We start from the raw sequence: 16,960 nt of genomic DNA on the forward strand, positions 1-16,960 counted from the left end.
GATAAATTTGTAATTTTAGTTGCATACATATTAGCAACTTTATATATAAATTCGTATTGTTCCTTAGTTTGTACAGCACTAGCACGTCCCCTTCTTATGTAATATACAATTTGGGGTATATCGACAATACGTTTTGGTGTCTCCAAACTGCGTATAGCAACATCACAAGAAATAATCGTGCCCGTTCGTCCAGTACCTGGAGAGCAGTGAACAGTTAGGGGACTAAAAATAGAGAAAACATGAAGAAAGATAGCAAACAGACGAAAGTACAAGAAAAACACAAATAACACAAGGACAAAAATAAAGATTATAATTATAATTGAGGCTTACCCTTGATGTTTATTTGTGGTCACTTTAAATTTATCGGTGGTAATATTTCCATTTATTTCACCATTACTGCTATTAGTACCAGTGCTACTGCCCGATATGTTGCTTACATCTTTTAGTTCATCGATACCGTTGCCCACTATACCATTCGCTTCACTTCGTAGTGTAGCTGTTGATGATTTTCCCTTGAGTTCATTTGCTTGTTCAATAGCATAACTTTTGAGAGATGAACGTGCTTCCAACAGCATCGCGATTATTGGTGCTTCTTCGTTGGGTACACCTGTCTCTGGCCATTTATACCAATAATGTGTTAGTTCTCGGCTTGCGTCTTTCAATGTATTCTTAAGTATTAGTGTTGATATGGCATATTTCTCTTTTACTTCACGATTTTTTAATGTTACTTGGAAATCTCCGAACGTAGTGTGATTATCAAGTGTCACCGAAGGTGGTAAATATTCTGCACATTTTTCACTGCCGTTCTCTATTAGATCAGTAGCCTGTATAATGACACGCGACTGTTGCTCCCAAATCATACGCCAAAAATCAGTAATGGTGGCTTCGAGTGGTGCTTGACATGCTATATAGTAATTTGGTGCATCTTTAGGGCCCTGTAAATTAAATAAGTACATTAATGATATTGACAGATATTGCTTCTTGTTTACAAAAGGTTAATTATATACACAATTAAACTTCACAAAGTTTAATCATCCCCTCACAAAGTACAAAAAATCCAAGTGAATCAGAGCACTGTAACCATGGCAAACATATAATTGATGATCTAATTCAATTGATCTAAATTCCGATCATTCCTGAACCAAATATTTACTCTACCGTAACTGTACCGTTAATACCGTAGAGTTTGCTATACCAAGAAGTGGAATTGATTTTGGCTGCATATAAATAAAAAGGTCTCTTAAACCGTGAATTGGCATGGATTTCAAGTACTGACATTTTTTTAAAACGGATTTAAAGAATATTTGCTATGTTTAGAACAAGAATCTTTACACAACTTTAAAAATGGGTGCGATATCGATATTTGCTGGGTCTTATGTCATACTTGAAGTTTATTTATTTAGACACTAACAATAAGTAATAAAAATTTAAGACGAAGGCGATTTTTATATAAAATACTTAGACTTCTTTATTCTGACAACAGTTTTTTTGCACGGCTATGTCACAAAAAATATTTACAAGCGGTATTAACAATTCAAAAAAAAAGCATGTCAAGAAATTCAAAGATTTGGTTCTTAAAATTCGTTGATTGACAATTAGTCAGTCCAAACCATTCTGCAAGATGTGCTTGAAACGAGTAAAATCTCTTTTTAGAAAAACAATGTAGCGTAAAATGTGCTAAAGAATACTTAGACCTATGCATACGACCTGAAAACAACCGACCAATTAAGACAAATTGCACCAAAAACGTTCAGAAATCAAGATCATGTTAACAGTTTTTTTTAATTATCGAGATGTAGTGCATTAGAAATCCCTTTAGCTAAGTCAAACGTTTAACAATAAATATTATTCGAGTGTCATGCAAAGTTAATGTGAAACTATTAAAAAAAAGTGTCCAGAATTTAGTCTAAATTTTTTTGGTTTTTTCACCACTATATCACACCATCGCACACTGCATTGGTGCTTCGATAACATTTAGTCATAACTTTATCCTATATTATTCCATAACTATTATAATCGCTTGATCCAATGGTGCTAGTAAAACTTTCGGCTCTTTACTAAGCTCAAGAGACCACTCTGACGATACCGATTTGACATGATTGAGAAGTAAATACCAAATCGTTTGCGAATTTGTTTCTATGGTTGAAAAAAAGTTAGTAAAAGTATAATGTATTGGTTTGAAAGAAAATTAAATGGATTTAAAGAATAAATAAAGATTTTAAATTTATAAACAATTTGACCTTATTTTTTTTTATCATAATCTTATATAACAATAGTATGGTACATATTGACAATTACAAATGAACTCTAACAAGTAATTCTTATTTTATGGGTCTTTATATATTATTTAATTCGGTTAAAAAAAAATTTATATATTCTATGAATTCGTGATTTATGGATTATATGTTCTTGTAAAAAGGAGAGGTAAAAGTATATGATAAAAAAAAAAAGAATCGTAGCAATAAGAATAAGATTAGTTTAGTTTCGACTTATGACAACATAGTTTGATCTAAATTGATGTTCTTCAATAATCAAATTTTTGGATTAGTTTATAAGTATATGCTCTGGTCTCAAATGAGTATTGTGAATGATGGTAAACTAATTTTAACTGTACGTCGTATTCTACCTCTCTTCATTTCTACTATTTTTATATTATAAACATTTAGGTCGTGTTAGTTTTTATACTACCACCACTTTTAATTCTTAAAGTTTATCTTGCAGTTTATAATAATTTGCACCCCTTTTTTCAGTTCGATGCTTTTGATAGTGTATTATACTAGATGGATCGATGATAAGCTGACTTCAAAATAGGTGGTAATGCCAAAATAAAATCAATTATACTTTGTATATTTGGAAAGCTTTAAACGAGTTATCAGACTGTAACTGTACCATAAGTTTTTCCTTCCTCACCCACCGTATTCTTCAGATTTGGCTATTACCTGTTTCCAATCTTTAAAAGATGATTCCAGGGAAAGAGATTTGCATTAAATAAAGCGGATAACTCGTATTATTTAAAAAGTGCGTGCTAAAAAGTGACTATATTGACGCATAAAAGAAAAATGCGTTTTTATTACTCAGACCGGATATTTACCAATCCACATAGTGTATACTTCGTTGAGATACGCTATTTTGTGTGATCTTTTATTGTACTTGTACGTACAGGCTCTCCGAAGTCTCTTGAAAGTGTCTTGGTATATTCGCACAAATGCTAAGAGACCTTAGAATAGACCCGGGCCAAAAAATACATTAGGGACAGAGCCCTGAAGCTATTTGTGGAAACAGACAGGCTGCCCAACTTAGCACTATCTAATCTCAGAGTAATCTTTACCCACACGGGGCGGTACGCAGATTTTAGATCAGTCATCTAATAAACACGAACCTATTGAGGAATATATAAATTAGTCAGTGAGGGGGGTGGGATTTTGCAGAAATCCCTAGCTGTCAAAGATTAAAAGTGCCCAGATGTACTAAATCGAAAAAAACTCAACATGAATGTACAGTTGGGGTTATCGTTATCCCGAGTATAAGTATGGAATAGGTATTAAAGAAATCATGTAATTAAATATTACATATGAATCTATAAATTATATTTTTTTTATGCTATTACTTAATAAACTATTGCAACAATAAAACTTTTTATTTTTGAATTATCAAAGTGGCGAAAATGTATTGAAATTTCTCTATTTTAAAAAATAATTTCTTGATTATTATGTTTTTATTTTTTGATTTTATTAAGAAAACATTTAAAGAAAAATTGTTTTTATTGTTCTTAATTTAGTTTGACTTCATAAACAATCTACTACACATTAGTTAATATACATTTTTAAAATAAATAAATTTGCACTTATACTATATATTGCATTTATGAGATTAATTCAGCTCTGATTCTACTGATAAGGCTGGAAATAATTAAATAAAATACAATATATGTACGTATATACACAAGTTTGTTTAATATGAAATCATAATATGAAGATCGCGACAAACAAATTGAATAAACCAAAGACGGCCATGGTCGCTCCCGCCTTTATTATTTCTATTGTATATTGTACATACTCGTATATTACATATGCGTAAACATATGTATATATTTTCATATTGTAAGAGTAAATATTTAGTAGTAATAGAATAAGTCTACAAAATATAATAGTATTAAGTAATTGATATGATTAATTAGTTTATAATTAATTCATTAATGCTAGTTATCTTTATGAGTCTTCCAATTCATCTATATTATTTCTATATAATTATTGGTCAATATGTCTATTTTTAAATACTTGGATTTATTTTTCATAGTATCCAATACAATAACAAATAAAACTATGTATTAAAGTTTTTAAATGAAAAGTAAAATGTAGACAAAAAAACTTATTTATTTGATATGCTTATTTTGGTTGTTTTTGTTATGCACAACACTGTATATATATTTTCGGTTAGATAAAGCGAACTAAATCTATTGATCTATTATTTTCAACGAAAATCGGTTGCAGTGGCAGGTCAGCAAATATTCTTCCGCTGTCCATAGCGATATTTCGCCATTTTACTACCACTTTTCTCGCAAGAAATCTTAAGATATAAAAATGAGACGAAAACTAAATTCACCTCGTTGAATTTAGGTAATTTAACAAATCTTTCGTCATCACCAATCAACATTCAGTCTGACAAACTATCAAAAAAGTACTTTCCTAAAAACTTGTTTCTTCTGGAACAAAAAACTGAAAGCCAAAGAACTTCTAAAGTGAATATTGTTTTCTACGTGGATTTCTATATACCTCAATGACCAAAGAGAATAGACATAATCCTTGCAGTCCCTTTTACACAGCTCTCAAGGTCTGGTCTTGTTATATGATGGCCATGTTATCAAAGAAGTTACACATAAATTAAGTATCGTTCATTTATTAATCCAAAATTAATCCCCTTGTCGTATAAATATTATTTATAGCTAAATTTTAAACTTATAAGCAGTTCTGACCATTCTTTATTATTTGTAAATGCAATAATGATTTTTATTTTTGCTTTTTAACATCTGTAGTGAGAATCATGTTATTTTCTTAATTCATCCAATGATATATTCATCAGCAAATGATAATAATGCTTCGAGATGCAAGTGTATTATTGATATTTCAAGCGATATATTGTTTAACGTATCGCTTGGTTGTGTTTTTATGGTTTTGGCACTGTTTTAGACAGCAATTATCGTATCGTATTACTTAAATATGTTTCGTTCTAACAGAATCTCTCAATGGCATATCACAAATTTTATTATATACATATACATATATTGTGAATTGGATTTTAATATAGTGGCAATAGTAACTTAATTGTTCGAATATGAAAAATCGTAAATATAGAGTTTCAGACAATTCTGAATGTAAGATATTTAAAATTCGCAAAAGCTGAAGTTAACTAACTATTCGCTATGGGTAATATATGAATGTAAGAATTTTTCCAAAATGATTCTAATCCAACAATTAGAACTGATTTCAACTTTAGTAATAGCTGCTAATAGAAAAAGAAAGTGATAGTGGGCGGTAAAAGAGAGAAGAAAAAGTGCTGTTAGAGAACACACAAACAGATTTGTGTGTTTAATTAATTTAATTTAATTTTATTTCACTTTATTCAAATTAAGTGAATAACGGGCCTCTAAATTATTGTTGAAATTGATTGTCTTCATAGATTTATTTTCGAAACTTGTATTCAGATTTATAAATAGTATGACCTACCATTTTTTATATGTTACAAACAGTCTATATAACATTAATTTAACAAAAGATAATTAACTATAAATTTTTCTTTAACTTCAAATTTTGAAAGGTACATGATCACTGAAATTACATCAAAATTGAGGGTAAACCCATGACGCAATTGAATATCTCTAAACAAACTTAAGTGAGTGTGACACTCTAGTGATTTTGTTGCCAGTATTAAAACTGCTGCTCTCATGTAGTGCCTGTGTGAAAACATATGTAAAAATATGAAATCTTATTTCTATCTTTGAATCCTCAGATTTATAACATAGATTAAAATATTTTTAGTTATTTGCTCATATTTAAATTTTATGAAGATGATTCAAATAATTATGATTTTTTAAACAAATTCATTTTTTTTTGTTCCGGCTGAAATAAATTTTTGCGCTGTGATTTCAGAGTTCAGAGAAGTCGGGGAAGGCTATTTAAAATAATTTTTAGTTTTATCATTTATAATTTTTTTGTTGAGGTAATCTTTCTAATCTACATTATCCTAAAGTTAATATTTGACTAGAATTTTACTACGGTTCTTTCCTTGAGAACAGAATGTACTACAGTTCATGAATGGTAGAAAGATTATTCTATAATAATATTATTCTAAGATAATTATAAATATGGTATTATTATTATATTTTAAAGAAACTCATTTTTTTTTCGTTGTAACTGAAATAAATTTTTGAGTTGTTGCAAGAGTTTAACTATATTTCTTTCCTTGACAACAGAAAGCACTACGGTATAACTGCTAAACGGTTCTGATATTGCAATCTTCATGAATGGTTCTAAAATGGATTGTATATATCGGTGCATACATACACTCTTACACTCGCAGAGACCAGACATCGAAAATGCTTTTAGAACTTGAAGGATACTAACTGCAAACAATACAATTAAAATCAACATCATTATTCTATCAGATAGCCAGGCTGCAATTAAAACTCTGAATTCTTTCATCATAACGTTCTTCCTAATGAAAAAAGCTAACTACTTTAAGTGAGCAGCACAATATTTTGTATATCGGGGTCCCGGCATATCAGAATATTAAGGAAATCAAAAAAAGGTCTCTTGTAAAAATTGTCTTTGTAGAACTAAAGTAGATGGGACAGTTATAAAATTAGTATTACGATTGGCCTCTATAAAATCTCAACCAAACATGCTAACAAGTAAGAATAAAAAATATATATTTGAAGTAAAGGTATTAGCTATGGCTTCCGGCTTATTAGAAAACAAAACACCGAAATTAAATCCCTCATAGTATTCATTATAATATCTATAATCAGCTAAAAGAAGTGGAAAATAAAATTAGTTTTTATTTTCTACATGCTCTACTCTAAGGTAGCCAAACAAATATACCCAAAGTGAACCGCACTTTAATTATCTCGACGAGTTAATAGAAGTTATCGGTACAGATTTGGATTGGATATAACCGAGTTGCTTGCATAGGCAATTAATAAAACACTTGGTGAAAACCATGTGTTTCTTAAACAATGTTAAACCACAAAAAGTAAGAGGTGTTTATTTTTTTGTTATAGTTTTAAAATTATTGTACTATAACAACATTTCGAGAGCACAAAATAAGTCATTAATCCATAACATAGTATAATGTGTTTGACAATATTTTGAATGTTTTTTTAAATATTATTAAAAACTAACTCTTTGTATCTATTTTCAAGACGGACTAATTTACTTCAAAAGTTTGGTTATTCTATAAATATAATTGCATTATTTATTGCCGCAGTTAAAAAAATTTAAATGTCAAAGCCATTATAGACAATGGCAAAATATTATAGACAAGATATCAATTTTTTGGAAATTTCAAAATGAGATAACAGAATTTATAAAATTCTAGTTTCAATATTTAATTATAAAAATAATTTTATTTCAATTTCTGAAGCAATGGTACGGAGTCTATTAGTATTACGTTAAGACAGATCAATTTTCCACCTATATACCATACTGAATATCCTACTAAGACGAAAGGTTGCACAAACCCAGATAAATTTTGAGCTATTCATTTTTTTGATTACCGCATTACTGAATAAAAATAAATGCTGAGAATCTATTTTATTCACAAGATACAGATGTGGAAGTTCAAATAAACTTTCAGTGAATAAAATAAGTTAAACCTATGTTATAGCATGACAAATACCCCAATCTGTAATGGAAAATAATAAGTAACACTGATCCTGTCGGCTTGATGTAGTAAAAACTAATTTGAGGAGATTTGGTGTCAATGAACGACGAACTGAGTGGACTGGAGAAGTATTGCAGGAATAAACCGATATTTTATAGAGCTATAACCCGAATAGAAGAATATGTTTATTGAGTGAATTGTTTAATACCAATGCCTTATTCCTTAAACTAAAGAAGATTAGTCTTTAGAAAAAAATCAAAACTATTGTTGATTCTTGTCTATGAAAAAGAAGATTAACATTGAATTATTATATTTGAATATATTGTAATAAAAAGTGTAGATTTGATTAGATTAGATTTTTAAAATGGGTTGAGAACTTGTCACCGCGTCACTGCATCCTTTGAGGATTATTGTGACATACCCACTTCACAGTTCCATAGACGAGTAGCAGTTAAGAATGCCAATATGTCCTTTGGAGAGATGTTGCCTAATTCCGTTATATCCGGATGGGCAGTGGGTAAGTACCGAAGTCTGAGTCTGGCAAGACTATCACAGTAACACAAAATGTGTTCTGCTGTTTCCTCTTCTTCGCAACAAAGTCTGCAGCTATCGTCTCTAGTAATACCTAGATTCGATAGATGCTTTTTAATTCCGCAGTGCCCAGTGAGGAATCCTGTGACAAGTCGGATACCACTTCTGTTCAGCATAAGTAACTACGTAGTTCTGGCTTTTGATCGAAACGGTATGGATTCTTTGACTTGTCTGCAGGCAATTGTATTATCCCAATTAGTCTGAGCTGCTATTTCCAGCGACCCATAAGGTTTAAGTTTGTAAAAGCTCCACGAAGGACCGCAGAATGGTTGTGGCCCAATATAATATGAGGCCGCCCCTTTTCTAGCTAGTTCATCCGCTTTTTCGTTTCCCTCAAATCCGCTGTGCCCTGGAATCCATATTAAGTGGACTTTGTTCCTTTCAGCAAGGTCTTTGAGAAGTAGAAGGCAATATAAAATGTAACATATACATAAAACTAACGGATAAGACGTTAGTGGTGAGACGAGAACATTATAAATGGTTTTCATTACCTTTGCAGAAAATATGAAGTATTTCTTAGTTTTTATTATAATGTCATATAAAATGAGATACTGGCGGTAATATGTTTATATTTTTTTTCATACTCATACTAGTTTCTTTATAAAGTGCCGTAATACTAACTTATAAAAAGCTTGTCTATCATTTCTTTACTAACTATCTGATTTTACTACAATTCTTTGTAAATCTTTTGAAGATGCAAACAATTCGTCCAAATCTTCTTCTCGTCCCTCTAAGTGGAGATGTCACCGAATATGACTACAGTTCACTGATTGCCCACTTTACCTATTAATCACATTACCTTATATGGGGAAAACATATTAAAATGATCATCTTATGTGTACCCTCCCACTATGGCTCTGTTTACTATTATTATTATTTTTATTCGGATTATTACATGCATGATACTTACCCTGACATAATTGGCATTAATATATTCCGTTTTCACATCATTGTGTTGTTGCTGGAGTATGACACGCGTCTCAGGAAGCGGAATCACATTTGCGTATCTATATAAGAAAATTTTTAAAAATACAGAAAGTTATGACTAATGCAAAGAAATACAAAAAAGGGGAAATTATTTAAAAAAAAAAAGTCATAGGTAGGCGTGCTAATACAATACAATATGTTTAAATGTAAAATGTGCTAAAGTGAATTATAACTTTATTTGTTTTGTTTTTCGGTGTTCAAATAATAACATAAGTCAGTGTTCTTAAATAATAAATTTTTATTTTTATCGCAAAATTTATTTTCTTTTTTATCGGTATTGACATTCAAATGTGATTTTTATAACTGAAAAAATTACATATACTTTAACCGTAGAAGGAATGTTTGGTCGTATGAGTGATTGAAAAAATATTTTCAAAATTCCAGTATGTGATTCAGTGGATTGTAATTTAATTTGGGAAGCAATAACATTAAGATTACATTTCGGGTTGGTTTTTATATATTATTATTATATATTCTTGAATTTATGATAATTTAAAATAGAAAATAAACACACATAAAGAAAGTATTGTCTTAAAATATTTGATAATTTGAATAATTTTTAAATTATTACTAATTTTAATCTATCTAATTAAACAAGTTAGCTTCGTGTTAGTTAAACAAATAAATAATTTATTTGGTATTCGGAAATCATCGAGATGCAGTCTCTGTAATTGAATGAGTAACGTATAAAGATAATTAAAACAGGTTCAGTTTTTAAACTAAATCAAAGGAGCCTCTTATGAGCATAAAAGTAGATTTTTATTGCTTCATATATAAATGTGTAAATAATCCACAACATTATTCGATATTATAACCCAAAGCGTAACTATTTATAATAGGACCTCCTGAAAAAGACGCCCACTTAAACGTTAAAATAGCACAATTTCGAATTAGTTAATCTTCATTGAATGACAACTACTCAGTGAGGACTTCTCTTACTTCCATTCACTGCTTTACAACTCTAACATTTTTGAAACTAAGTAAAATAATCTAATTTAAAGAAAATATTAACGTAAAATATATATAAATACTGTTATTACAAATTGGTTTTATGTTATTCGAAATTGGAACTGGTTTTTTGACTACATATGCCCTCATTGAACATTCAAAAAGGTCAATCAATTTTTAGAAAATGAGTTATAAATTTCCTTAATTGAAATGAAAACAAAAAAAAAAAATATATATATATATATGAGTACATATGTATATACATATATTATGTTTTACATATATTATGAGTTGTTTAAGTTGTTCTTAAAAGTATGTAGTTTACAATATATTTCGAAGTGATCATTGCAATCACTGCTTAAACATGGCAGTTATAAGTAAGTGTATTCTATGATTTAGTCAAAATTTATACAATATTTTATAATAAAATATTATCGGCATTGGATTGAACTTATTTGAAAAAGTGTAGAACTTGTCAGAATTGTGCTGTACATAAGTAAGTATTTTATTTGATCGGTAATTACTGTATAAATTTATATATCAATAATATATTAAATGATAATTTTTTAGATCAATAGAGTTTTATTATTATTATGCCAGCTCAAGTTGTAAGATGTAAAGGGACTCTAAAACCCATTGGGAGATTTATATTATGTGCTTAAACACAACATGTAAACCTTACGGTTTTAGTGATAATTCTTGACTATAATTTCTGACTATGCTTAACTCTACCGATTTCTTACACAAGAACTTCTTTGAGGATAGTAACTGTCAGAAAGATAAATATTTAAAAGTTTATTTTATACTACTTCTTAATTCTACTGATAGCTACTACAGAAATCTACATTGGAGGTATATAATCTATTTGTACCTGTTTAACAATGACCTGCAATGAGGAACATATGTAGGTAGATTAACATTACTGCTAGCTAATTTAGAAACCAGAGTCATAAAAGTTATAAAAGTTTTGTTTATAACATTTCTCGTTCATAAACATTATTTCATCTATTAACTGAGTACGTCTATTGCTTACAATTGGAAACATTACATCAATTATGGACCTTATTTATAGATTTCAAAATTACAAGCGTTGATTAGAACCACTTATCAAAATACAATTAATAAAAGCAAATAAAACGACATAAATGTTGCGGCTGTATCTAAATCATGTATAACAACTAAAAACTTTGGAATTTGAAACTACAACACTTCTTAAAAGATTGAAGAACAATGTACAATTTCCAGCTATTGATATAAATGGAACTAGGCTACGCTTTAAAAATTCTCTCTAGAATGAATTTAACTTATGCGTTTATTGTGTTAACATAAATTATGAAAGGTGCAATCTAATTTACATCTTAATAATGTTACAACTACCTAACTATGTATATGCTGTATAGATATATCATAAGACGAATGGACCTCACTTTGAAAATAGTAGTATTTCGAATATATCATGCTATTTTAAAAACACTTCTGTTAATTATTTTTAAAATTGTTAGTAATTTATTCTAGCCATAAAGAATTGTTTAACAAAATTTAGTATTTTACAATATTACCTATTTATTAATAATAGATCTTTTGTATTTTTTCGATATTCAAAAGAAACTGTACAGATAAAATAGTAGTTTTATCAAAGCTTAAAAAAATTACTGACAAATATGTAAGGCCTTTTCTATATTGTTAGTTCATATATAGACTAAAGAACTTAAGCTTTCATATGGAGTGGAGGCTTTGGTTAGATTATACTGGCGATCATAAGGATCCATTTAGGCCTATTAAGCCGTTGTGTTATAGTAAACGAACTCAGAGGTTTAAAACCTACCTTGAACTTTTGGCAAAACCTAATACTTAGTAATATTTTGTTGTAATTATTAACATAAATTGCGTATATATTTTCAAAAGCCACTTACCTATTTTTATCTTCACATCCTGGTGGTACCTCATCAGGACGTGCAATTATTTGCGGCACATCACGAAACTCTTCAAAGATACTTGAACGACGATCCACAAATTTAATCAACTCTGTAGCATTAAGAGCATTATGCTTCAGCGACGGATCATCGAATGCAGCATTACCAAAGGAACGTTTTGAAGCACGCATAGCTGCACCTTTACGCCGTACACTACCCAAAACTGAAACATTATCTAAACTATAAGCATCCATGCTAACTGGACGGCATCGTTGTCCATATGACATTTGTTTTTGACGTTTACGCATCAGATAGAGGAAAGCAACTAATAATATTAGTGCTATTACACCCACTATGCTTACAGTGATAGCAATAATGACATTAACATCACTTTCATTGCCATCAGTGGGTGATGAGTGTTGTATATTGCCACCAGCAAGAGTATGATCTGGTGGAATTGTATTTACAGGAGGCATGCCGACAACATCGTTGCTCGAAGTAGGTAACATTTTAAATGATGTGATAGTCGTTGCTACGGTAGTTATCGGAACTGATGTTGAAGCTACTGTGGTGGGTATATTTAAAGTGGTGGTTATAGGTAAATTTGCGGTGGTGGTTATTGGTATATCATCAGGTGAAATAGTAGAAATAGTTGGAGGTATATTTGTAGTTTGTGCTGTAGTTAATGGCGCTGTTGTCGTAGTTGTAGTAGCAATAATTTTATAAATATCCTCCGTTTTCGTGGTTATAGGGACAGGTGTTGTAGTTGCTGGTTTTGTTGTCGTATGGTCTAATAAATTTATTAAAGGTGATTCAGTTGTTGGTATTGTTGTTGTTGTTGTCGAAGTTGTAGTTGTTGTGGGTGCCGCAGTTGTAGTTGTGGTGCTTGATGCGCTATTCATAGTAGTTGTTGTTATATCCGTTAACAATTTTTCTTCATCCTTATTTTCTTTATTGTTGATGTCTTTATCAAAACTGTTATCCGACTCTGCTAAAGAGTTCGATTGTGTTTCAACGAGTTTATCATCTGCTGTTATTTTGTCTTGTGCACCGGTTGTTGTAGCTGTTGTTTTTGTTGTCGTTAACGGTTTATCCAAAGTATCGATTACGTTGTTAGTCTCTATAGAAGCGTCTTTAGAATCAGTACTTGTATTATTGAGTATTTGGCCAGTTGTGGTTATTTTTGCTGTAGTCGTTTCTTCCTCTACTACATCTACATTGTTAATTCTAACAGGTGTTACCTTTGTGGAAGCCTCCCCTGTCTCAAGAATTGACCCAATTGTTGCTATGGTTGGCAGTGAAGGTGAAAAAGTTGTTACCGTTGGTATTGGGGTTGTTTTCGTCGCAACTGTTATTGCCAATGTGGTAGTAGCTGGTGTTGTTCCAGTAGTCGCAGTTTTCGTTGTAAATATTAATAACTCGTTCTCATGCGACGATATTGTCGTAGTTTTTTCTGTGGTCGTTTCGGCCAAAATCGTTTTTGTACTAATCAAATCAGTGACACTGTCGCTAGGAGCTTGCTTATTTTCTTGCTTATTTTCTTTTTTGTCTAAATCCAATTGATTGCCAATTTGATTGTTAATTTCCGTCGTTGTTAATATAGTTTCATTTTTTGCCAAAACTGTTGGTAATATTGTTTCCGTTGTAGTACTAATTGCTGGCTCTACGGTAACGCCGTCTTCGACGTCGTTATTTTTATCTTTAAGTGTTTGTAAATTTTCATTCAAACCGAAACGCGTTTCATTGGCACTTGCAACCACTTTGCCAGTTGGAAGCAGACTAAGCGTAGTTGTCTCAGTTAAGGAATGCTCAAGTGTAGTCACGTTGTGAGCGTAAGTGTTATCATGCTCATTAGCGTTAGTCATGACGACGCCGCCGCCTTCATTATTGTTATTTTTTTTCTGAACTTTAAAAATGTTTACTTCATTCTGACTGCCATCAGTTTGTGTTGTTGCGGGTGTAGATGATGTTAAATCCAGTAAATTCGATTTAGATTTTATTATGTCACTTTCAGTGTTCTTGGAATGATTATCTGGGAGCGTCACTATTACTGTTGCCGCTGTTGTATGTTGTTCAAGCGTTGTAATTTGTTGAGGGACTGCAGATGTTGTAGTTGTAGTAGGTTGTTGCCATTGAAGAGTATTTGCAACATTTATGTGCTCTTTCAATTCATCGTCTACTCTTTTCAGTGTAGTCTCTGTTTGTGTATTGGATATAGTTTCCAATGTCGTTTCTTCTACACTCGAAGAGGGAGTTGGAAAGTTTTTACTGATAAGCTCTTTCTTATCAGTGATATCAGCTGATAAAATTGCTGTTGTGACTGTTATACTCTCTGGTGTACTTACCGTAGAGGTCGCGAATAAAACAGTTGGCAAATTTGTTGTAAGTGAAGTGCTATTATACAAGGTTGTAGCAGTAGTTGGTGAAGAAATATTAGATAAACTATTATAACCACTTACAATGTTTGTAATATCATTGACTTGTGTAGAAATTGGTTGTGCAGTTGTTGTTGTTGTTGTTGTTGTGTCTTCTGATTTATTTAAAAGCACTAAATTATCTTTAGTCTTCATCTTTGTGACTAAATCAGTGTTCAACATAATTTGTGTCCAATCCAATAAATTCTTCTCACTATGACTATCACTGTCATTAACATTATTGAAATCGCTATGCAGATCTTTTTCCATAAAAGCGGTTTTCACACTCAACGGTGCTGTTAGCTGACTTTCAACTGAACTGTGATTCATTTTAGGTACAGTTTTCATACCTGCTAAACTCCATACTTCTGCAGCATCAGGTAGATTCATTTGTTGTGCATTTGTAGAATTATCATTAATAAATTTAGCACGCTTTACTGCAGTCGTATTTATATTATGTATATGTATCTCATTCGATTCTTCATTAGGGTTTGAAATATTTACTTTACTTACAGTTGACGCAGTTGTTGTTATTATTTGTGTAGCCTGTGGTATAACAGTGGTCTCATTACTTGACAAAGCAACTTGTATTGTTGGTTTTACTGGAGGTGACTCAGTTTGCATACTATCCAATGCAGACTTATCTACTTTTTTGGTAGTAAATGTCGTCGCTTCTTGTGAATTATCAGACAATTCTGTACTATGTAGCATAGCAATTTGATCTGTATGCTTTACCTCTATTGGTGTATTGATAGTTGTATTTTCTGCAGTAGTAACACCTTTTTTATCCTGAGTATGTTTCACAGCTAATTCTTCTATTTCAACTAAAACATTCTCAGTTGTTATTTCAACAGGAGTTACACTTGTTGTCTCTAAGTTATCGTTCCATACCAAACCACTATCGATACTATACATATGACTGATGTTTTGGACATTGCCTGATATAGTATCATTTTTGCTATTATGACTAAATATTGCTGCTTTTGTAGTTGATTCGTCATCACCTCTCACCGCTTTCAAAAGCATTCTTTTTTCTGAACCATTTACCACTACCGTGCTCCCGTGACTTAGGTTGTTTAACTTTGTAGTTTCCGGTTTTGTAATGCCCTCACTCGTGCTCGTATTCCGCACCTCCAAATTGGTTGCCGCACCATTTCCAACAATGTCAGGGTCATTTTTCCTAGCGCTTATTGCTTCTAATGTTTTATCGTTACTATTATCACTGGCAATTTCGCTAGTCCTAATGACTCCCGCCTGTGTTTTTGTGGTCAAGATCGTGAGTATTATTATTTGACTTATTAAAATAGTAGTGACAATTTTTGAAAACGTGCCAAAATGCATAAATTGTGGCATATTTAATAACGAATCGCTTATTGCGTCGATAATCTCAGCAACATTAAAGGCAATTGGAATGTTGTAAATTTCGGCGTGACAATGGTGGGAAATTCGGGGTTTTTACTTAACTGTAATTTTGTAGTTGTTTATTTTTGTTATTATTTTTCTATTATTTACTTAAATTTTTATGTTGCGTTACCGTCACTTCAGTTTCAGTGTCTATTCAAGTTTTTGTTCAGTTTTAGTTTTGTACTTTGATGCACCTTTGCGTATGTGTACTCTTTTGGAATATTTTTAAATTCCATGTACCCATTTTGGATGCGACTTTTCGACTTTTCGACTTTTCTGTTTTATGCTGACGACTTATTTGTGCCGTGATTTTTAATTATCAACAATTTGTGGATTCATACATTAGAAACTGTAAATAAATGAGACAATTTCATCAATTATTAGAAATGTTAGCTAATTTTGTATATTAGTAAATAATTTTACAATTAATAATAATATTAAATTAATATTAATGTTATTATTATTTTACAGCATTGAGTTAAGTTTGTCACAGAAATCTTTAAGAATTAAGTCTATATCTAAGCTTAAGAATATTTTAATTTCTGCTATATTAGTGGAGTCAGTGAAGATATCATTGACTGTAGGTCCAAATAAAAAAAAAAGGTATTTTAATTAATATTATTTTTTGAAATTTCTGGCTTACGAATTATAATTCAAAAATCGACCATATAAAAGGGTTTTAAAATCGGTTTGAGCCTACATAATTTATTGTCTAGTCATGGTGTTGATCATGTGTTTCTCGATTCTCTCGATTCAATGATGGGATTCGAGTTCATATGAAATAATGTTTATTAAAACTATATTATCAACGAAAAAAAAGGAGAC

At 30.8% G+C, this 16,960-nt stretch overlaps 1 protein-coding gene across 1 annotated transcript; it reads right to left on the reverse strand.

The window, feature by feature from the left end:
* Nucleotides 1-5: 5 nt before the first annotated feature.
* Nucleotides 6-16,479, reverse strand: LOC119678345 (mucin-17-like; the record flags this gene model as incomplete). Its single annotated transcript, XM_038090129.1, has 5 exons — nucleotides 16,266-16,479; nucleotides 12,318-16,194; nucleotides 9,380-9,476; nucleotides 331-935; nucleotides 6-222 (listed from the first exon to the last, which is right to left on the reverse strand). Coding segments are annotated over exons 2-5 (4,686 nt in total), but the record flags the coding sequence as incomplete, so codon positions are not given.
* Between the last annotated feature and the right edge of the window lie 481 nt (nucleotides 16,480-16,960).

Source organism: Teleopsis dalmanni, chromosome 2 (genome assembly GCF_002237135.1).
Source record: "Teleopsis dalmanni isolate 2A chromosome 2, ASM223713v2, whole genome shotgun sequence".
Lineage (NCBI taxonomy): Eukaryota > Metazoa > Arthropoda > Insecta > Diptera > Diopsidae > Teleopsis > Teleopsis dalmanni.